We start from the raw sequence: 23,003 nt of genomic DNA, 5'->3' as shown, positions 1-23,003 counted from the left end.
GAGTTTAAAATTTCTATGGATCAGATGAAGATGTTTAGTTCACTTTCACTTGTATTCACAAAGATTTAAGGGAACCAACTCTTTTAAACAATAAACATGGCAAACCGCATTATACCAAAGAAATATTTGCATCCCAATTGGGATAATGCCTTGTTCTTAAATGAGCACCTTTGGCACAGAAATTGGTAAAGCTGCGAGATTGGTTTTTACGATCTTTAGCAAATTCTCTCAAATGAAATCCTGCTTTCCAGTTAATTTAATAATTAATTTAATAAGATTGCACCTAAGTGACAGTTATCTGGGTTGAAAGCATATATTCATTTTTTAAAATTGGTTAAGCACTGTAGGTTCAATGGTTTAATTTGTTATGCATTGCATTTCCCAGCATATAACAAACCTCTTGTAAAAGACAAGCCCCCTCCCCTACCCCTTGAATTTCCACTTACAATGTAGATTTTGAGCTATACTCTCTGTATAAGACTACCCCAACTCTGGCACTTACCACTGACCTCTGGAGTGATGCAGCCACAATATTTTAAAACCAAATTACCCAGTGAAGGTTTAAATTTTATTGGTATATTTTAAAATAAACCACCTGTTCAAAGTCGATGGCAGTTGGACTTCGCTGTTGAGGTTCGCGTTGTATACTTGCCGTCTAAGACGACTCCTGGTTTTGGGGTGACATTTTTAAGTTTGAAGTCTTATACACTGGCACATATGGAATTCAGTGTTAAAATGGAGACTTTTTGAACCTTGAAGCTTGGTTTGTTAATCAATTGGGCAGCTTGTTTCAATCTTTTACTCCATATTATAAGCCAAGGCATTCTATAAATCCTTTATTGACTCAATGGTAAGATATTTATGGAATCCCATAAACCAGAAAAGTGTTGAATGATGGAGCAGTTGATAGGGAGAAACGAAACACTGGAGGTGAATCTGATGCTCAGATAGGTGTTTTGGCAATATTTAATAAGATTTACTTTAATAATAGTTTTTGTTGGATAGGACTGTTAAACTAAATAGTATTAAACATGCACAAAAAAGAAAAACAACAGCACTGCTCTCACCCTTTCAGGACTAGAATACATAGAACATTATAGCACAGAGGCCCTTCAGTACACAATGTTGTGCCGACCCACATACACCCACCAAAAAATAACTAAACCCTCCCGACCTCATAACCCAATATTTTTCTTTCATCTATGTGCCTGTCCCAAGAATTTCTGAAAAGCTCTATTGTTCTAGCCTCCACTATCACCCCTGGCATTGCATTCCAGGCACCCACAACTCTGCGTTTAATAACCTTGGGAGATGTATGTATTTGGACCCCAAGGTCCCTCTTCTTCCAGACTGTTAAGTATCTTGCCATTAACTAGGTACTTTGCCATCAAGTTTGATCTTCCAAATTTCAACACCTCATACTTATCCGGATTGAACTCCATCTGCCACTTTTCCGCCCAACTCTGCATCCTGTCTGTTTACTGTTGTAACCTATGACAGCCTTCATACTTCACAATGTCTCCAACTTGCAAACTTACTGACCCGTCCCACTATGTCTTTGTTCAGGTCATTTATAAAAATCACAAAGAGCAGGGAACCCAGAGCAGATCCCTGTGGAACTTCACTATTCACTGAACTCAAAGCAGAATACTTCCTGTCCACTATCTACTCTGTTTTCTCCAGACAAGCTAATTCTGTATCCACACAGCGAAGGTTCCATAGATCCTTTGGATCTTTGTATGTTGAACAAATTTAATTATATATTTTTAATGTTGCTGGATCTTTCTTGGCAGCTGCGGGGGAGAAAAATCCAGGCCGTGGAATGAGGAACTACTATTTACATGAATTATTAAACCACTTGATTATGAAAACATGAACTTGAAGAGCAGGATGGGGAATTTTAAACCAAGGCATTATTTTTCAAAGCTAATTCAACAACTTTCTCACGGCACTCACTCAGGCAGGAATTATCATGCGTATGTCTGCAGAAAAGAATGAAGTTATTTTGATCCATCCCAATATTAATATGCACAGTAGTCCCACTGTTGTGCGTTATTTTGGCCCAACACTGTTAACACAACCATTATTGTGTGTTACATTGCAGCATGGAAAGGTTTTTTTTGTTAATGTTCATAACAATCCCATTTCCTCACTAATTTTCCAATTTTCTTTCCCCGCATTCTCAACTCCCATCTCCCCCAAGATTCTACTACTCATTTCCACTATAGATAGAGAAAATGCAAGCAGACTTTTTCCGATGAGGTTGGGTGAGACAAGAACTAGAGGACATGGGTTGAGATGAAAGGTGAAATGTTTAAAGAAAATATTATAGGGAACTTCATACTGAGAACAGTGAGATTGTGGAACGAGGCGCCAGATGAAGTGGTGAATATGGGCTAAATGTTGACATTTAAGAAAAATTTGGATAGGTACATGGATGGGAGGACTATGGACTGGGTACAGATCAATGGGTCTAGGCAGAATAATAATTTGGCAAAAGGTCTGTTTCTGTGCTGTAGTGTTCTATGGTTCTACACCCCATGGCCAACTTACAGTGGAACCAACTTGTATGAATTTAAGATGTGGAAGGAAACCTGAATAACTGGAGGAAAATCCATTTGGCCTCAGAGAAAATGGACACTCCCCACAGATTGCACAAGTCAGGATTGAATCTGGGTTGTGAGACAGCAGTTTTACTGCTGCCCCTAGATTCAAAGTGAAAGGTTAGTTGGCGTCCTCCAATATTTTTTGGTCTGCCAGATCATTAAACAAAATTGTTATACTTCAATCGTACAGAATTGGAGCAAGCCCTTCAGTTTACCACATTGATACTAATCTATGTACATATTTACGAGCCACCATTCATTTTCCGTCATGAGGTGGTGCTGGACAGCCACTGCAGTCCACGTCACGAAGGTGTTCTTGCAAAACTGTTTGGTGGGCAGCTCCAGAACTTTGACCAAACAGCTTTGAAGGATTGGAAATGATTTTTTCAAAGCATAATAATGTTTGTCTCGAGAGGAATTTGGATGGATTTTGTGTATTGATTTACCTTCTAGATGGTAGAGTTTATAAATTTTGAAAATTCTTTCCTAAGAAGCCTTGAATTATTTCAATTATTGCACCAAATGACCAAAGGAACTGCTCACCTGAACCATCTGAGACTCTCGTATTCATGAAAAAATATTTATTTGTGTGTTTGTATATATGAATACTCGTCTTGCGTATGTACAGTTTGTATGTATGCCATGTCAGTGTGTCTGCATGTTTCGCACTGAGGACCAGGGAATGTTGTTTTGTTGGGTTGTACTTCAGATTTCAGAGGACAGATCATCATAAAAAAAACTATAAAATTCAGCAGTGAACCCATCATCTCCTGGAGATTTCCCATTAGGCATTTGTTGAATAACATCCTTTATTTCTAAGTCTGTAAAAGGAGAATCCAACTTTCTCACATCCTCTTCCTTCAATATTAAGGAAATTTAATTCTGGCAAAAACGCTTCGATAGATCCTTCATCTCGCACTCCCTCAGAAGCATATAATTTCCAATAAAATGACAAAAATTGGTCATTAATTTCCTGAGGTTTAAAAGGAACTGAATTGTCCTTCCTCACAGCATTAATAATCCTTGAAGCTTGTTTAGTTTTCAATTGCCATGCCAAGACATTATGTGCTCTGTAACGAGTTGCTTAGATCTTTGAGTCAAATGTTCAAATTGGTCATTTTGCAATATATTATATTTTAGCTTCAACTTTATCAAAAAAGCCTTATTCTGTAGAATTCATCTGAAATTCCTTTTCCAACTGTTATTTGTTTTTCCAACAACTGAGACTCTACCAGAAATTTCTTCTTTTCCTTTGATGCCTAGCTAATCATTTGATGATGTAGAAATGCCTTTAAAGTATCCCTTACAATAAAATTACTCCTGACTGTATTCTTATTCAAATCTAAATAAATAGCAATTTGATCCTTAATAAATTTTACAAATTCTGTTTTTTTTTCAATAACCTTATATTAAACCTCCAGCAAAAAAATTGATTGATTAACTTCCGGCCCCGCACAGGAGATAAACAGCAAAGAATGGTCAGAAATTATCCTACTCTTATATTCAGTTCGAGTGAAACCTGCTTGCAAATGTGCTAATGGTTTAAAAAAAAGTCAATCCTAGAAAATGAATCATGATGTGAAGAATAAAATGAAAAATCTTTCTCAGTAGGATTTAATCTTCTCCAGACCTCTATCAAATTCAGGTCTTTCATCAAGGAAACCATTTGAACTACTGCTTATTTTTCCACAACTTTCGGAAATTTATGCAATAATGGGTCTAACACACAATTGAAGTCTCCCCCAATCAAAATATTCTCCTTAGCTTGACCTAAAGTTAAGAAAGCTTCAGACACAAACTGTTCATCATCAACATGAGGTGCATACACATTCAACAAAGACCATGGCTCAGCAAACAATTTACAATTAATCATTAAAATACAACTGACTGATTCTGACAAAGAAACAAGTTCAAATGGTATTTTCTTATGAATCAAAATTGACTCTCCTCTTCCTTTTGAAGAGTCCCTCTTCAATTTCAAATGTTCTTTTTCGAGTAAATGAGTCTCCTGCAAAAAAAAAACCAATGTCAACTTTCATCTTTTTTATACAAGCTAAAACACGCTTTCTCTTTCAGATGTCAGATTCAATATCTGATAACAAACATCACATACATCCTTGGGATTTTTTTTCTTCTGGGCCAGGCAGCTTTACCACTTATAGGTAGGGCAAAAAAAAACTAATGTGCACATGTAAACAAATAAAGAAATGTAAATAACTGAAATGTAAATAACTAAATAACTGAGGGGAGAAAAAAAAATGTCCAAAGGTAAGAGTCCTTAAATGAGTCCCTGATCGAGTTTGTGATGAGGATTCTGATGGTGGAGGGGTAGCAGCTGTTTCTGAACCTGGTGGTGTGAGACTTGTGGCACCTGTACTGCTTTCCTGATGGTAGCAGCGAGAACAAAGCGTGTGCTGGGTGGGGTAGATTGTTAATGATTGCTAATGCTTTCCCACAGCAGGGTACTCTGTAGACCTTTTCGATGGTGGAGAGGGTTTTTCCTGTGATGTCCAGGGCTGTATCCACTGCGTTATGCGGGCTTTGTGATCGGTGGCATTGGTGTCCCCATACCAGGCAGCACACATGCCACCACACATCTGTAGAAATTTTCCAGGGTTTCTGACATACCAAACCCTTGCAATCAGATGACAATAAACTTTATTTGACTTGAGATGGTGGAGAAAAGTATGTGTGAAGTTGCTGCTTGTCCAATACTAGAGATGCATTTGTTCATTCAAGAAAATACTCTACCAAGTGCATGGCTGTGACCTTTAATGCCCATAAGTTAAGAAATTAGGTGCATGATCTTCTGACCTGCCAGAAATGAGTACAGCACAGAACTGAGCCTTCGGCTCAGCCTGTCTCCGCTGACCAATTTGGCATTCTGGTCTAATTCTATTTGTCTGCATGTGGTACATATCATTCTAAGCCCTTTCAATTGATAGCAATGGCTTAGAAATGTAAGGACTGGTGTCTCCCAATCTTCTCGGGGCGCTGATTTCATTTTTTTTGTTCTTGGTCCCAAAGTCTGAAATGCCCAGAGTAGAAGTTCTCCTGAGCTTCCCAGGCTATGCAGAGAGTACAATGTAAACCCCTGCCATTTGCTGGTGTTCCCAAATAAATGGAAAAGTGATCTCCTCAGCAGTGTGGACATTGGAATATAACATATCCAATAAATATCCAATATATTTTGGCAGGCATAAATAGGTAATATACATTGAATGGTAGACAATTGAGGAGTGCAGAGCAACAAAGGGATTTAGGAATGATGGTAAATAGTACCCTCAAGGCTGATACTCAGGTAGATGGTGTGGTGAAGAAGGCATTTGGAATGTTGGCCTTCATAAATCGGAGTATTGAATTCAAGAGTAGGGAGGTTATGATGAAATTGTACAAGGCATTGGTGAGGCCAAATTTGGAGTACTGTGTACAGTTTTGGTCACCAAATTATAGGAAAGATATAAACAAAATAGAGAGAGTGCAGAGAAGGTTCATGAGAATGTTGACAGGATTTCAGGGTCTGAGTTACAGGGAAAGGTTGTGCAGACTGGGGCTTTTTTCTCTGGAGCGTAGAAGATTGAGAGGGGACTTGATAGAGGTGTTTAAGATTTTAAAAGGGGCAGACATAGTAAATGTGGATAGGCTTTTTCAATTAAGAGTGGGGGAGATTCAAACTAGAGGACATTGTTTAAGATTGAAGGGGGAAAATTATAAGGGGAACATGAGGGGAAATTTCTTTACGCAGAGGGTGGTGGGGATGTGGAATGAGCTTCCGGCAGACGTGGTCAAGGCGGGATCATTGGTTACATTTAAGGAAAGACTGGATCGTTACATGGATAGGAGAGGACTAGAGGGGTATGGACCGGGTGCTGGTCAGTGGGACTAGGAGGGTGGGGATTTGCTATGGCATGGACTAGTAGGGCCGAACTGGCCTGTTCTGTGCCTAAAGAAATCTCTTGGTGCCTGCCACATTGACCACCGCCAGTGGGCTGATAACGCCTCAAACCGTGCATCTTGGCGCCTCACAGTTTGGCGGGCAGCAGCCTCCTTTGAAGAAGACCGCAGAGCCCACCTCACTGACAAAAGGCAAAGGAGGAAAAACCCAACACCCAACCCCAACCAACCAATTTTCCCTTGCAACCGCTGCAATCGTGTCTGCCTGTCCCGCATCGGACTGGTCAGCCACAAACGAGCCTGCAGCTGACGTGGACTTTTTACCCCCTCCATAAATCTTCGTCCGCGAAGCCAAGCCAAAGAAAGAAGAATAAGGCCTTCTGAATACCAAACTTTCTTTCAGCATCCATTGACTTTAGCTTCTGATACTCATTGGTTGAGGATGAGCACATACAGTGTGAGCAATACTGTTTTCTCCGGTTAGGAATTTTCTGCCTGACTTTGACTGTTCAGCCATTTTCTATAAACTGGATCTATTTCTTTTACAGTTATAGCTCAAAATGATATGCTAGAAGATGCACAGAGAAAATTATTGAACCTGGTCAACAACAATGAAGGGAAGATTGACAAGTGAGCACTTATTTCTTAACATCAGCAATGCATAGATTTTTTCAAACCAAATTAACTCCAAGCAATGTATTTTCTGGAGTCCAGAAGAAAAAAAAACATTGATAATTAAAAATATGGGGTGATTTTGAACTTTAAATGACATGATTGTCACAGACTAGAACGACAAGCTTAGGAAGATGTGCGAGAAAACTACCAAATGCAAATCGCGTGCCATCCTGATTTGGGATGTGTAATTTGTTTTCGTAATCTCTGGGTCAAAATTATGGAACTCTTTGTGGCCACCATTATGGGTGAATGTTCACTCCGTGGATTGCAGCAATTCAAAGGGGCAGCTCACCATCACCTGCTGAATGGCTAATAATGTTGACTAATGCTTGTTAGGTTTTCTAGTGATGTCCACATCCCACATGTGAATTTAAACAAGTATAATTCCACTTTCACAAAGATCCTGACTTGCTACTTTGCGAATCTCCTCGCAGTAGCAGTTTATGTTGTCTAATTCCAGTAAGCAGTATCTATGAAATTAGCCTCCTGAGACTGCTGGACAGGTAATAGAGTCATAAGGTTAAACAGACCTTTCGGCCCAACTCATCCAAGCCAATCAAGGTGGTTTCCTGAGCTTGTCCTATTTGTCTGCATTTTGGCCATTTCCTCTAACCTTTCTTGTCCATGAACCTGTCCAAGTGTCTTTTAAATATTGTAATTGTATCTGCCTCGGGTTTTGCTTCTACCAGGTCACTCCACCCTCTGTGTGGAAAAACATGTCCCCAAAGTTTCCCTTAGGAACCAGGAAGGGCTCATGAGAAATATATGGTAACCAGGAAGTAGCTTAAGAAAGTACTTGGGAGAGCTTAAAGGGGGCATGAGAAGTCCTTGGCATGTAGGATTAAGGAGAACCCCAAGGCGTTCTATGTCTATGTGTATGGGAAAAACAGAAGGATGAAGAGAATGAAGGTGAGGCTGCTAAAGAATAAAGAAGGCAACATGTGCCTGGTGGTGGAGGTGGAGGAGGTCCTAAATAAATACTTTGTTTCAGAAAATAATGTATGGATTAGAGTGAGGATTGGAGAATGACAAATGCAGTCCCCTTGTTTTAAAAATAAAAGGTAATATGGAAAATCCTGGGAATTACGGACTGGTGAGTCTTACATCAGTGGTGTGCAAACTATTGGAGAGGATTCTTAAGGATAGGATCTATGAGCATTTGGAGAAGTCCAGTCTTCTCAAGGATAGTCAGCATGGCTATGCGAAGAGAAGGTCGTGCCTCACGAGTCTATTTGAGTTTTTTGAGGAGCTAACAAAGGAAACTGATGAGGGTAGTGTTGAAGATGTATTTTAGAAAGGCATTTGTCAAAGTCCCCCTTGAGAGACTCATTCGGAAAGTCGTGAAGCATGGGATCCATGGACCTTAGCTGTGTGGATAAAAAAATAGGTTTGCATGTAGAAAGCAGAAAGTGATAGAAGAAGGGAAGTATTCTGCCTGGAGATCAATGACTAGTGGAGTGTCTCAGGGATCTGTTCTGGACCCTTGCTCTTTGTGATTTTTATAAATGGCTGAGATGAAGAGATGAAAGGATGGGTCAATAAGTTTTCGGATGATGAGAAGATTGGAAGAGTTGTGAATGGTGCTGAAGGTTGTCATAGGTTACAAAAAGATATAGAGAAAGGATGCAGAGTTGGGTGAAAAAGTGGCAGATGGAGTTCAATCCAGATCAGTGTGAGGTGATGCATTTTGGAAGGACAAACCAGAAGGTGGAATACAGGGTTAATAGTCGAATACTTAAGAGAATGGATGAACAAAATGATCTTAGGACCAAAATCCATACATCCTTCAAGGTTGCTATGCTGGTTGATAGTTAAGAAGGCTTGTGAGATGTTGACCTTCATTAATAGAGGGATTGAGTTAAAGAGTCAAGAGGTCATGTTGCAACTACAAATCTCTGGTAAAACCACACTTGCTGTGTTCAGTTCTGGTCACCTCATCGTCAGAATAAAGTGGCAGCTATGAAAGGGTGATTACCAGAATGTTACCTGGATTGGAAATAAGTCTTACAAGGTGAGGTTAGCAGAGCTGGGACTTTTCTCTTTGGAGTGAAGGAGGATGAGAGAACACTTAATAGAGGTCTACAAGATTATGAGAGGCATGGATAAGGTAGTCAACAGCATCTTTTTCCCGGAGAAGGAATAGCAAGAACTAGATGACATATGTACAGTGTGAAGGGAAGGAGGTTCAGGGGAGACATTAGGGGCAAGTTTTTTAACATAGAGTTGTGGTTACCTTGCCAAGGATGGTGGTTGAGGATGAAACATTAGAGGCATTTAAGAAACTTGTAGACAGGCACGTGGATGGAAGAAAAATAGAGGGTTACAAGGTAGGGAGGGTTTAGTAATTTTTTTTTACGGAACACCATTGAGGGCTGAGGGGCCTGTATGGTGCTGTAGTGTTCTATGTTCTAAATGGTGCCTTTAAATCTTTCCTTTCTCACCTTAAACCTATTACCTCTAACTTGTGATTCCCCTACCATGGAATAAAGACTGTGATCATCCATGCTTATCACGGTTTTATAAACCTCAATTAGATAATCTATCAGCAATTTTCACTTCAGAGAAAACTAAACCAGCCTACCCATTTTTCTCCTTTTTAACTTAAACCCTCCTATCCCAGTAACATTCTTGCGATTAATAAGTAAAAAAAAAAATTTGTGCACTCACCCTCTTTTAATTACATTCCTCCTAGAGTGCAGAAACTAGAATTGCACATAGAATTCAGATCTGATCTCACCAACAGGAGATCCCGAGCCCCTGGGGGAAAACTCATGAAGACACGGGGAGAATGTACAAACTCTACAGACAGTGCGGCCATTAACCGCTCCGTCAACTGTTCTGCCCTAATTTAAAGAGATGATTGTACCAAACACATGAAGAAAAATCTGCCTGTTTGTGTGCAGATGTCGATCTGTCTTTCTCCATGTTCACATTAGCCATTTGCTCTTTCTTTCCAAGGGTTTTAATGAGAAATCTGTTTGTGGGCTACTTTCATACTCCAAAGAATAAGCGTAATGAAGCGATGCGACTGATGGGAAGTGTTCTAGGGCTAAAGAAAGAAGAGATTGGTCAGGTATGATTGAGTCATTCATTGTAGCTGGTGAATTGCAAGGATCTGGTGGTGAGGTAGTGATTACATTACCAAACTAGTAACCCAGACTCTCAATTCAGAGGGTGTAAGCTAAAATTCCACTATCACGTCCATTCATTTTCATGCACCGTTTCTAAAGTTTGCTTAATCTCTCAAATGTTCTACAGCATTGTGACACAGGCTTTTTCTAGATGTCTTCTTCAACCTAATGATCACTATTGCCCAGGACAAGGAGAACAGGTGATGACTTGTGGATGACTCCTAAATGCCTTTTGAGATGGCTAGTGAGTTACAGTATTTTCCTAAAATAGAATAAAAGATGAGCAGAATGGGGCACCCAGCAGTGACCTGAGCATCAAATTTGGACACTGTAAAGTCAGTGACCTGGCAGCATTCTCCTCAAACATCAGGGGAGAGTTGTCTAAATTGGGAACTAGCAAAGCTTTGCACTGTTGACATGACAACATTCTGCCTTAAAGACAATGTGATTAACTTTTCCATCATAGTCTCTGAATAGGTCTTACCCCCATGGCAGCATAAACCCATCATTATATTAATGAGTAGACATGAGTCAGTAGCACAGAGTTCTCCACATGTTCTCCATTACCCCATGTGGCATAAGTTCCAACATAGATAATGAAGCACGGTGATTATCACCCATTGCGCTCTCAGAGAGGATGAATCCGTATTGCTCCATCAAACTTTTGCTCCAAGTGGCAAGGTCAGTATATTGGATGACTTCAAATTTAAATTTTGACATAGCACGGTAACAAGCCACTTTGGCCCATGAGCACTTGCTGCCCAATTACACCCAATTAACCTACAACCCTTGGTATGTTTGGAAGGGTGGGAGGAAACCGGAGCCGCTAGAGAAAACCCATGGAGACAACGTACAAACTCCTTACACACAGCACGGGATTCAAACCTCAGTCTTGGTCGACGGCGCTGAATCGGCATTGCGCTGACCGCTATGCCAACTGTGCCGCTTCGATGTTCTATAGAACTAGCTTGACAGTATTGCCCTGAAGTGCATGATTGGGACTAGCAGGTAGGAAGCAACTTAACACGATGGATGTAAACAATCTGCTGGAGGAACTCAGTGGGTCAAGCAGCCTCCAGGAAGGTGAGGTATGAATTGTTGACATTTTGCATCAGGGTGGAGAGGGAAGTTAGCCAGGAAAGGGGAGGTGGGGCCAGAAGGAGTGAAGGATGGTGGCAGATGGAAACAGGAAGGAGCAGGAGTGGAGTTGGGAGAAAGAGGCAGGAAGATGAAAGCAGACATGAACCAAAAGCAGAAGGAGTGAGGAGGAGGGGGGAAAGGTGAAGCTGGCGACACAAAGACGCAAATCAGCCTTATTCATCAGTGAAGGGAGAGATGTCACTGAAAGAACTACCAAGCCACAACAATAAGATGCCCATGAATATTAATTTCCTCCTGGTTATTTTCTTTGTTTTGCCAGTACCTCTTAGTTCCAAATTTATTCCTAACTTCAGTCCAAATTTGAACCGAAGAATTTAATTCTGCAAGTAAAGTGAAAATATCTTCTCATGACATTAATGCTAAAATTGGTCTATGGATATTAAAGGAAATACTTCAGTGGTTGGGATTATATCATGGGCAAATAACATATTATTGTAGCTGTTGGAAAACGATAATGCTGACACCAGAATATCATGGTATTGTCTGGATCGAGCCAGCTTGATGAATGACCACCTTTCCTGGAATGAAATGGCAATGTTTGCTCGTGGCTGCATTCCATTCACATCTCTGCAGCAATTGAAGCTATTTACACCTGTGTGCAGCAAGATCAACATTCAGGCATTAGCAATGACCATCTCCAGCAAACCAGCTGCAATTAAAGTAGCTCGAAGAACAGGAAAGAAGCTGTGTGTGTATCTGAGCTGAGTGACTCACCACCTGACATTCCAAAGCCCTTCCATCATCCATGAGACACATTAGTTGCCAATAGAATCCTCCATTTTTGCATGAGAAAATGCAGCTCAAGGAGGTCGACACCATCCAGGATAAAGCAGGCTATTTGATTGGTATCTTGCCAACAAGGCGAGGACTTGGGCACATGCTGTGTCAACTTGGAAATGCGTTGATATTCCTTTATTGTTGCAGGGCCTCAATCTTAGTACTCTGCACCCAAATAAACTGAGGGAATGCCTTCACCCAAAGTATTGCAGTGATTCCCTTCTATTTTCTCGAGGGCAATTTGCCGGTGATGGACTTTGCCACTGTTGACAAATCCCAAAAATAAATATTAAAAGAATGGGTGTTCACTGCTGGCCTATAGCTAATAAGACTACATTCCACAAAATGGATTATAGAAGACATTCCAATGACCTTGAATAAGGCAAATCCCATCTAAGGTACTGATGTTCTGTTTACATAAACAATTATTTTCTTCTGAAGTAGATTACACTTCTTTGTGAACCAAGTTCAGTAAAATTTTACTTTCTATTTTTGTTTCTTTTTCCAAATAGAATCGTTTCATGTAAAAAGCATGCTGGAGTGTACTACTTTATTTTGATGGAGTTCAGGACATGATCTAATCTTTATCAAGCATTAAAATGACCTGAGAAACACGATGAGCACATTTCGGGTTCTTTAGTCTGGGGGCTGATAAACTAGACATTTCAATTTTGGTTGAGAATCAGGAGCCCATTTCTAAATAGTACACTTCTCGATAAAAATACAATTATGAAATAGTGAAACTTTGCATTAAACTGCCATAAAAAAAGTTGATTGCATTTCTATCAGTTGGTTGTGATAATAAAAGCACATCTTAAATATGTTGTTTTACTAGCTTTTAGATAAAGAATATCGTGGCGTTACTGGATGGGTCACTAGTTGGCTTGGTGGTAGCAGAGTTGGTGGAACCCAGAGTGTACCAAGTACCCCACAAAGGCCAAACCAGCAGACAGTCTTCAACAGTGTAAGTTCTACCCTGTTCCTAAATTATCATGTATTTTTGGTTTTTAAAACATCAGATATTTTGTGGTATAGAGAATGAAAGATGGTAGAGGTTAACTATAAAGAGGCTCTCCTGGAGGGCAGGGAGACAGAACCAAAAATAGGAAGCCAAGTCGTGTTTTCCTGAAACTGTTTGATCTCTTGAATAAAATTATAGCCTTTCATAGTTCTTGTGTATGAATATTATTCTTGTGTGGGTGGGTGTGTGTGGGTGGGTGGGTGTGGGGGTGGGTGTGTGTGAGTGTGGGTGGGGGGGTGGGTGTGAGATATATATATATACAAAATGACGGAAATCATAGGTTTTATATTTACTGGTTCTTTGATTTATGGAGAGAAACAAAGCAATTTGTGGCAGGAGTAGCCAGTCGACCTTTATGACTACTCTGCTTTTCATTGCAATGATGACTGATTATTCAAATTCAGAGCCTGATTTGAATGGGGATATTGGGATGGCGCTCTCTTCCCATACTCCTTGATCTCTTTAGGCACTGGAATGATATTGAACACCTTCATGATTTAGCATCAACAGCTATCCAAGCTAATGAAGTTTATCACATCTTGGGTGAAGACATTCAGGTTCTGGACTTCACCAGAGCGAACATCTTTCCTGCATCTTGTCAGTCCAGTCATGATCGGATTCCTCTTTAAGTTTTCAAAACTCTCATGAATACCCAGTTCGAACCATAGAATGTTACAACACAGAAACCAGACACTTCGGCCCATGAGATGGCGCTGAACTATTCTGCCTAGTCCCATTGACCTGCACCCAGTCCATAGCCTTCTCTATCCCTCCCCTCAATGTACCTGTCAAAAGTTTTTCTCAAATATTAAAATTTGAGCTCGCATTCATTACTTCAACTGGCAGCTCATTCCACGCTCCCACTACTCTGTGTGAACCAATCCCCCCCCCCGGCAATGTTACCCCTAAACTTTTCCCCTTAACTCATGTCCTCTGGTTTGTTTCTAACCTAAATTCTGTGGAAAGACCCTAGTTGCATTTACTCTGTCTATCCCCCTCATAATTTTAAATACCTCTATCAAATCTCCCCTCATTCTTCTATGCTCCAGGGAATAAAGTCCTAACCTGTTTAACCTTTCTCTGTATCTCGGTTCCTGAGGTCTGGGCAACATCCTAGTAAATCTTCTCTGTACTCTTCCTATCTTATTGATACCTTTCCTGTAATTAGGTGACCAAAACTGCACAAAATACTCCATATTTGGTCTCATCAATGTCTTGTACAACTTTACCATAACATCCCAACTCCTCTACTCAGTACTTTGATTTATGAAGGACAATAAGCCAAAAGTTATCTTTACAACCCTGCCTTCTTGTGACTCCACTTTCATGGAATTATGTACCTGTATACCCAGATTCCTCTGTTCTCCTGCACTCCTCAGTCCCTGCCATTTATTGTGTATGTCCTACCTTAATTTGTCCTTCAAAAATGCAACACCTCACACTTCTCTGCATTAAATTCCATCTTCCATTTTTCCAGCTGGGCCAGATCCCTCTGCAAGCTTTGAAAGCCTTCCTCGCTGTCCACTACACCTCCAATCTTTGTCATCTGCATCTTGCTGATCCAATTTACCACATTACCAGATCATTGATATAGATGACAAACAACAATGGAGCCAGCACTGATCCCTGAGGCACCCGACGAGACACAGGCCTCCGGTCTGAGAACAAATTATCCATTACCTCTCTCTGGCTACTCCCTTACAGCATCAAATCGTGCTTGCTACCTCATCAGAGTCTGCAACTTCCTGACTGACCTCCCATTTGGGACCTTGTCAAAGGCCTTACTAATTCCATGTAGGCAACATCCACAGCTTTTCCTTCATCAACATTCCTGGTAAACTCCTCAGAAAACTCTGATTGGTTAAACATGACCTATCACACACAAAGCCTTGATGACTATCCCAAATCAGACCCTGCCTATCAAATACATATGTCGATCTCTTAGAACACCTTCCAATAATTTACCTACTACTGACGTCAGGCTCACTGGCCGATAATGTACTAACAGCTTCAGATGTCAGTCCTGCCATTTGCTGAGTATGTTTTGGAGAACACATTCACTGAGTTGGTCGCACTGCAGTTTAAGGACCGAAGGAAAGATGGGGGATGGGTGACCAACAGGCAGTGTACTGGCAGGAAGGTAGTGCAAGAATCCTCTGCAGTCATCGCTCTTTAAAACAGATACCATTTTGGATACTGTTGGGGGTGACTGCTCATCAGAAGTTGTCAAGTTCATGGTCCTGTGGGTGACTCTGGTGCACAGGAGGGCAGGAAAAATGGCTTTGGAGCTATTGTGGTAGGCATTCCATGTTGAGGGGAATAGATACTGTAGGTGCTTTTATGACCACAAGTGGGATTTCCAGATGGTTTGTTGTCTCGCAGGTACAGCGGTCAGAGATGTCTTGGAACAGCTGTAGGGCAATCTGAAAGGGGAGAGCAAACAACTAGTTTCATTACATGCAGATACCAGTGATATGGGAGAAAAGAGGGTCAAACCAAACAAGTCAAATTTGGGGAGCTCGGCTATAAATTATAAAATAGAACCTCAAAGTAGAAATCTCAGGATTACTTCTGGTGCAACATGCTAGTCGGAGTAAGAATAGCAGAACAGTTGTGTTGAATAATCGGCTTGAGGGGTGGTGCAGGAGGGTTTCAGATTCCTGGGACATTAAAATCTGATCCAAGGGAAGTGGGAGCAATACCATCTGGTTGGTCTACACCTGTTTAAGACTGGGATCAATATCCTAGGGGGAACTGTCTACTGGTGTTGTTGAGGAGGATGTAAAGGGAATGGGAATCCATAGAGAACAAAGGAGGGAGGCATTGCAGAGAGAAAAGAGAAAAGTAAAACAGAAGTACAGAAAAGTCATAATGTAAAAGGCAAAATATTACTAGATTTAGTGTTGAATTGGATTTACCAGTATATCAAGTTAAATCACGTTTATTTGTCATTTCAAACCATAACCCAGTGGAAATAAGATAGAGTTTCTCCGGACTGTGGAGCTGGTTATTTACATGGCTAAATTACATCAGAAACTTTTTTTATAAATAACATATCACTTATAAATATCATGTTACATATGCTACCCCTGTGTCCCCAGACTTCAGAAGCCTCTTTCCGAATGGCAGGACTGAGAATAGATTGCGAGAGGGATGCGTGGAGTCCTTCACCATGTTTATGGCTTTCCGCAAACAATGGCCATTTATAAATGTCTATCAAGGCAGGGAGAGTGACCCCAATAGTCCCCTCAGCAGCCTACTATCTACTGCAAGACTTGCATTCTGGGATAATGCAGTTCCCAAACCAGGCGGTGATGCAGTTACATAGCATACTCTCAATATATCCACTGTAGAATGTTGTGAGGGTAAAAGCTGGATTTTTCTTGACCTCTGCAGAAAGTAAAGGCATTGTTGGGCCTTCTTGGCAATGGATCTGGTGTTGGGAGACCAGGAGAGATTCTCTGCCAGGTGCACGCCAAGGAATTTGGTGCTCTTGACTACCTCGACGGTGGAGCTGTTGATGGTTAGTGGAGAGTGATTCCCCGAGCTCTCCTGAAGTCAATCACCATCTATTTTGTTTTGCTAACATTCAAGTGTAGGTTGTTGTCCCTGCACCAGTTTGTTAGTGTTTGCATTTCCTCTCTGTAAGCTGACTCATTGTTTTGCTTATGAGCCCCACCACGGTCATGTTGTCAGTGAACCTGATGATGTGATTAGAACTGTACCTCGCTGCACAGTCATGGGTCAGCAGGGTGAATAGCAGTGGGCTGAGCACGCAGGCCTTGTGGGGGTGCTCAGTGTTGGACATGCTGTTTCTGATCTGGACTGACTGAGGTCTTCCAGTCAGGAAGTCGAGGATCCAGTTCCAGAGAAAGGTGTTTAGACCCAGCAGGTTCAGCTTCCTAATCAGGTGCTGCAGTACGATTGTGTTGAATGCTGAGCTAAATCCTATGAACTGCATTTGAACATGCAAGTCTTTACTTTCCAGGTGGGTAAGGACTAGTTGAAGCATGATGGCAATGGCATTATTTGTCGATCGGTTGGGACTGTATGCAAACTGCAAGGGTCTAATGAAGGGGGGGGCAGCTGAGACTTGATGTGCTCTGTGACTAGCCTCTTTAAGCATTTCATGATGGTGGACATGAGTGCATCAGGATGGTAATCGTTGAGACAAGACACTGAGGTCACCTTCTGCACAGAGATGACAGTGACCACCTTGAAGCACATTGGTACAACGGCATTGCCCAGGGAGATATTGAAAATGTCTGTGAGGACGTCAGCTAGTTGGTTCCCATACCCTCTGAGCACCCTGCCAGTGGTGTTGTCTGGCCCTGCAGCCTTATGAGGATTGGCCTTGAGCAGCATCCTTCTCACTTCAGCCCCCTGTGAAACGCAGTACCTATTCGTGTGGGGGAGGCATGGGTTTCCTCGCCACCACAACATTTTTTCTCTCAAAGTGTTCCTAGAAGTCATTCAAAGTGTCCAGGAGGGAGGCATCCCTGGCACAGGCAGATGATGTGGCTTTGTGGTTGGTGATGGCATGGATGCCCTCCCACATGAGCCTCCCGAAAATGACTCTGAATTCTCTGTGAACGAGCCCCATACAGTTCAGTGAGCGCTTCCTTGGCATTTTTGCTGGGGAGGAATGCACACGCGGACTATGTGGACCACAGTGAATTCCCTCTGTAGATGGAATCGTTCACATCTGACAGCCGATGATGCCTCGAGTTATGAAAATGCAGCAAAAATAAATTTAGCTGCCGAAATGTAGTTGGAGTTAATGAGTGGTCTGGCAGTCAGGGCAACAGGATGGATTTTGAAATTAATTTATTAAAGTGAAGAATTTCTAAATGGAAAAATAAGATGAGGCAAAGTTTTCCCCTATTACAACACAATAACCTGAGAATTTTCACTATCGAGGCAGTAGTAAAGTAACACACAAACAATACATGAGGTGGAACAGGTAACGTGAAATGGGATCTGAGTAGGATGACCAATAATTATTGAGGTAGAGCTGACATGGTCACATCATTTTGAACGGTTTCCTGCTGTTCTAAATTCTCTGACTTTTCTGATCCATCTCCTTCGCACGTTGCTAATTTAGATGTGCATCTGGATTAAAAGTTGGTTCATTCCAACTAAACATGATGTGTATTATTTGTGACTTTGGAATTGATGGAATTACTTATTTTTATACAAAAGGAGTTTTATGACTTTGTCTTGCAGTCTTTCTCAGAAATGTTTGTGAAATTCCTGGAAATAGAATCTCGACCATCCCTCCCTCCACCAAAGCTTCCAGTTTATGATGTCCGCCCCCTTGGACCTCCAGCTGCAGCCAGCCAGCAAGCCAGCAGTTTTTCGGATCATGCATCAGGTACAGTCCTTTATAATTTACTACATTTCTTCTACAGATTTACAAGTCATCAAAAGTTGTGGCCTGGGTTAATAAGACCATCATTTGTAAACCAAATATTTGGGTTTTATTTCCAAAGGGGCTGATTTGAAACATCAAATTAAACGGAGCTGTGTTCAGTTTTTGGTGAATGCTTTTGAGAAAGGCCAAAGAATTAGGCAGACAAGGAATGGGGTGTTAAGGTCTGGCGTCTTAGCATGAGGGATTGGCCATTCAGGACTTTGAGAAAAATCTGTTCACCGGGGGCGGGTGATTTTTTGCAATTGAGGTAGAGGGATTCTCTGATATTAACAGAATCGAGGATTATAGAGTTTGTTCGGGAAGTTGTTGCCGACATGAAAGCCGATCATTGAATAATGGAGCAAATTGATGAGCTGAATGTTTGAGCTCTTGCAAGTAGGAAAATGGCTTTTAAAAAGAGTGTTTAAATTTAATGGAGGTGTTTCCCCTTGTGGAAGAGACCAAAGTCCATAGTTTCTAATGAATTCAAGTTGAGCGTTCGGGAGAACTTTAATCGCTCAAAGACATGGAGCTTTCTTCCACTAGTGGTAGTTGAGCCTAATCCCATTAAGAATCTAAGTGGATGAACTGAATTGATGTGATGAAGGATTGAGAGGAAGCTTGGAGCATATATTTTGAACTATACTAGTTCTAAATTACCTATTTCTTTGCTATAAATTCAACAGAATTCTGAAGGAAATCATAAAAATAGAGAAAAACATTAAAGGGTTGAAAATGTAATGAGCACAATAGAATAACAGTTCTGATACCAACAAAAAAGACCAACGTGCAGGTACAACCACCAATTGATAAAGTAATGGCCCTTTATGACAAGGAGCGTGAATTAGAGTAGGGAAATTAACTTAATTCAGGGTTCAAGACGTGTGTTGGTCTCTTTGCCGAAAGGAGAAAACTGGCCTTGGGCTTTAGAACAGCATTGATTCAGCCTGTGTCACGAGACAATGAAATGACAATGAGAAGAAATTGAGTAAGATTGGCTTATACTCATTGGAACCAGGCTCATTAATCAGGGTAGTACAGTTAGCAGCGCCAACAATTTGGAACAGAGTTCGAATCCCTTGCTGTCTGTAAGGAATTTGTACGTTCTCCCCATGTCAGGTGGGTTTTTCCCAGGGGCTCTGGTTTCCTCCCACCATTCGAAACGTATTGGGAGTTGTAGGTTAGTTGGGTATAATTAGGTGGCATGGGCTCGTGGGCGGAAATGGCCTGTTGCCATGCTCTGTCTAAATTTTAAAAAATTAAATTACGATACAAAGTACCCATTAAGGACCTTGCCCACTTCCTTTGATGTTTTCTCCTTTGTCCTGGAGTGGACCTACTTTTACCCTTTACTACACTCTTGCTCCTCCATATTCATTTGAAACCTCAAAAATTTTTTTTTGGCTTCATCTTTTGAATGATATCACCTCATTAGAATCAGAAGCCATTAGAATGCTTAATTCCACATGCTTTTAATGCTCGACCCACCTGTGTGTTACCCAATGAGCAAAGAGAGGCCGGAGGGGGCTCAGCGGGTCAGGCAGCATCCCTGGAGAGAAATGGTCAGTCAACGATTCAGGGTGGCACCCCTTGTCGAATCTCTCTGAAGGCTTCTGTCCCTAAACAGGGAAGCTGCCTGACCTGCTGAGTCCCTCCAGCCTCTCTCTGCTCACTCAAGATTCCAGCATCTGCAGGTTTTGTGTTTCTTTACCTGTCGCCCACTTTGCCTTCGGGTTCAGGTTGCTGGATATACTGACTGGGATTATAATGCATTTTGATCTTTGATTTAATGATAGCACATGGTTATTTGTAGTGGCTGAAAATGGGCACAGTATAACAAATTGGATGCAACTTTATGCATCATTTCTGCATTCCCTGTACTATATCATTGATCTAGTGAATCACACTACTAAATTTTATTTGCAGGCGCAGCTGGAGCAGGTCCAGTGAAAAAGTCTGAATCCAGTCCTTTCTTGGCTCCACGGTCTGCTGCTGTGCCTCTCATCACCTCAGTAGCTGCCAGTTCTGCTGGGTCCTCTCATCTCCTCATGAAACCAATCTCTAGTGCCCTTCCCACGTTCACACCATTACCAGTGTCGCCGGACTCCAGTGCCGGGACTGTGCTAAAAGATCTCCTCAAGCAATAAAAAAAAAACTGGAGCAACTGACTGCAGCACTTTAAAACGAAACATATTATAGACTAGCACAGAGGGATGTTGTGCAGTGTGCACAAAGCTCATTTGAGAATTATTTACATGTTGTAAATGCTCAGCTTCCAGTTACATATGAAGGTTGCAAAAAAAAAAGACCTGCCTGAATTCCACTTGGGGAACAAATGACCCAACATGTACCGAAACCTTGTGTCCAAAAAGTAAGTTATAAACGTTTGGTACCAAGTAGAGAAGGTGAATCCAGGTACTCTATATTTGGCATTAATTGGGGCACTGAATCCCAATATCCCTTCAATCCTCATTGGACTTGGGTAGTTACAAACTCTAATAGAGTTTCATAACACCCTTCCACAGAAGGATTGAAGTAAAACCTCTTCAATATGCCTCCACACAGATAAAGTAGCAGTGTTCTGCACGTGAATGCCTATTAAAAGCTGACTGTTTCAGGTTATTGTAGTTTCAGCTGCAGCTGCCATGGCGCAGCACATTTGATCCAACTGGTGGGCAAGATTTCCTGTGGTTAATCTTTCCTGAGATTTGATAAGAAATGGAAAATGTTGTCTCTGCCTCCTCTCTCTTCCCCACCAATCCTACAATCCTGCAGTGGTGGGATCAACATTTTTGTTGTTAAAGCTCTTTTTTTTTTTAAATTTATTGTTAAAGCTCCTTAATGAAAGAGTGTCGGTTACAGAGTTCTAATGAGAACACAAATAAAAAACATTGGTTTTGTTTGAAAAGCTGACTCTTCCCATCATGAACAATGTAAAATCATTTAATGCCTACATGATTATGAAGAGCAGTTTTGTAACCAATTTACCTCTTGATTTTACGATAGAACCCATCAAAAACTTGAAGTTTAAAATCAGTGATGGAATCTTCTCACCCCATTTATTTTTCAATGACTGAAGGCATTATCCCAGAGGAACAGCAGACTTCCATTGCATTCCAGAAGTATAGGAAACTTTACTGAAAACTAAAGCGGAAACCAATAATTTTTGCAAACAACTCGTGCACAGTTACATCCACCAGTCTATTTCAACCATGCCCACAAAATATAACCTTAATGTATTTGATACAGGCTAGTGCCAAGGAATCTGTAATTTGTATATTAAAGGCAGTAGTTTCACCATCTGATGATTTACCAGATTTTCATTAGTATTTCATTTGAAATAATTTGTACAATTCTGTATTTTAGGTTTTTGAAATTGCTGCAGACCTCTCTGTCAAATTAATTCACTTGCAGCTCACTGTATCAGTGAGAGCATGAAACAACAATTAATAGCCTGCAACATAGTTTTTTGTATAAATAGTCTTTTTCATGCACAACTTGTTTTCCACCTGGCATATGTCTGCAGATTTGTACAGTTACAACCGTTTAAGCTCTAAATTATCCACAATCCATTTGGTATGTGGGCTATTGTATAATATTGTGATTAACTGAAAGAATGACATTCTTGGATCCATTAAACTCCATTATAGTAAACTTGTTTTCTAGCAATTGTTCAGGTTCATTATTATGATTTGAAAGTTTGTGTACATCCAAGCTGTAAACTTATTGTGATTGATACCGAGGTATTGGTACCAAGGGAGCAGAGATCATTACAGCCAGCTAATATTACTGAGATACTTATTTAGCAAATGACCAAAGACCTGTTTCATCAGTTGTTTTAATTTTGTAGGAGATTCAAGCTGAGCATCTCTGTAGCTTGTCTGTGACCTGATGTTAACTGGTTTTGTTCAGAAACCAGCTCTGATTGACAAGGTGCCGAGAAAAGCAAAGAGATGGTGTGATGAGAATTTCTCAGCTTGTTGTGACCTTTGGAAGTAATTTTACCTTAATAGGGAAGATTTAGTCTGGCGGTCTGTTGAGCAAATAAATCGGGTTGGCACTTCAGTGCGTTACTGAAGGTGCGTTGTACTGCTAGAGTTGTCAACTTTGACATGAGACACAAAGTTACCTATTCTCTGCAGTGGGCATGAAACATCCCATGGCACCATTAAAATTGGGCCAGGTGAGTTTTTGCGCTGTCCACACCAAAATTGTTCTTTGTTTGTTTGACCAGGCAACTAACTCAACCAATGTCATTAAAAATATTGATTACTTGGTCATATATTCCAATGCTGCTTTTACAAGCTTGGCGTGTACTAATTGGC

The 23,003-nt window shown here is 40.9% G+C and overlaps 1 protein-coding gene across 6 annotated transcripts in view; it reads left to right on the top strand.

Annotated features, from left to right (window-relative positions):
- Positions 1-22,332, top strand: part of trip11 (thyroid hormone receptor interactor 11) — a 102,159-nt gene extending 79,827 nt beyond the window's left edge. For all 6 annotated transcript variants that reach the window (XM_069916117.1, XM_069916114.1, XM_069916119.1 and 3 more), the window contains 5 exons: positions 7,049-7,130; positions 10,134-10,248; positions 13,080-13,208; positions 18,492-18,639; positions 20,605-22,332. In XM_069916117.1, coding sequence (XP_069772218.1) covers positions 7,049-7,130; positions 10,134-10,248; positions 13,080-13,208; positions 18,492-18,639; positions 20,605-20,825 — 695 coding nt within the window. In that variant the 3' untranslated portion in view covers positions 20,826-22,332. The remainder of the gene's footprint in view (positions 1-7,048; positions 7,131-10,133; positions 10,249-13,079; positions 13,209-18,491; positions 18,640-20,604) is intronic.
- The last annotated feature ends 671 nt before the right edge of the window (positions 22,333-23,003 follow it).

This window comes from Narcine bancroftii, chromosome 2, assembly GCF_036971445.1.
Source record: "Narcine bancroftii isolate sNarBan1 chromosome 2, sNarBan1.hap1, whole genome shotgun sequence".
NCBI lineage: Eukaryota > Metazoa > Chordata > Chondrichthyes > Torpediniformes > Narcinidae > Narcine > Narcine bancroftii.
Note: the sequence above shows the minus strand (reverse complement) of the source record. Positions and strands in the feature narration are given on the sequence as shown.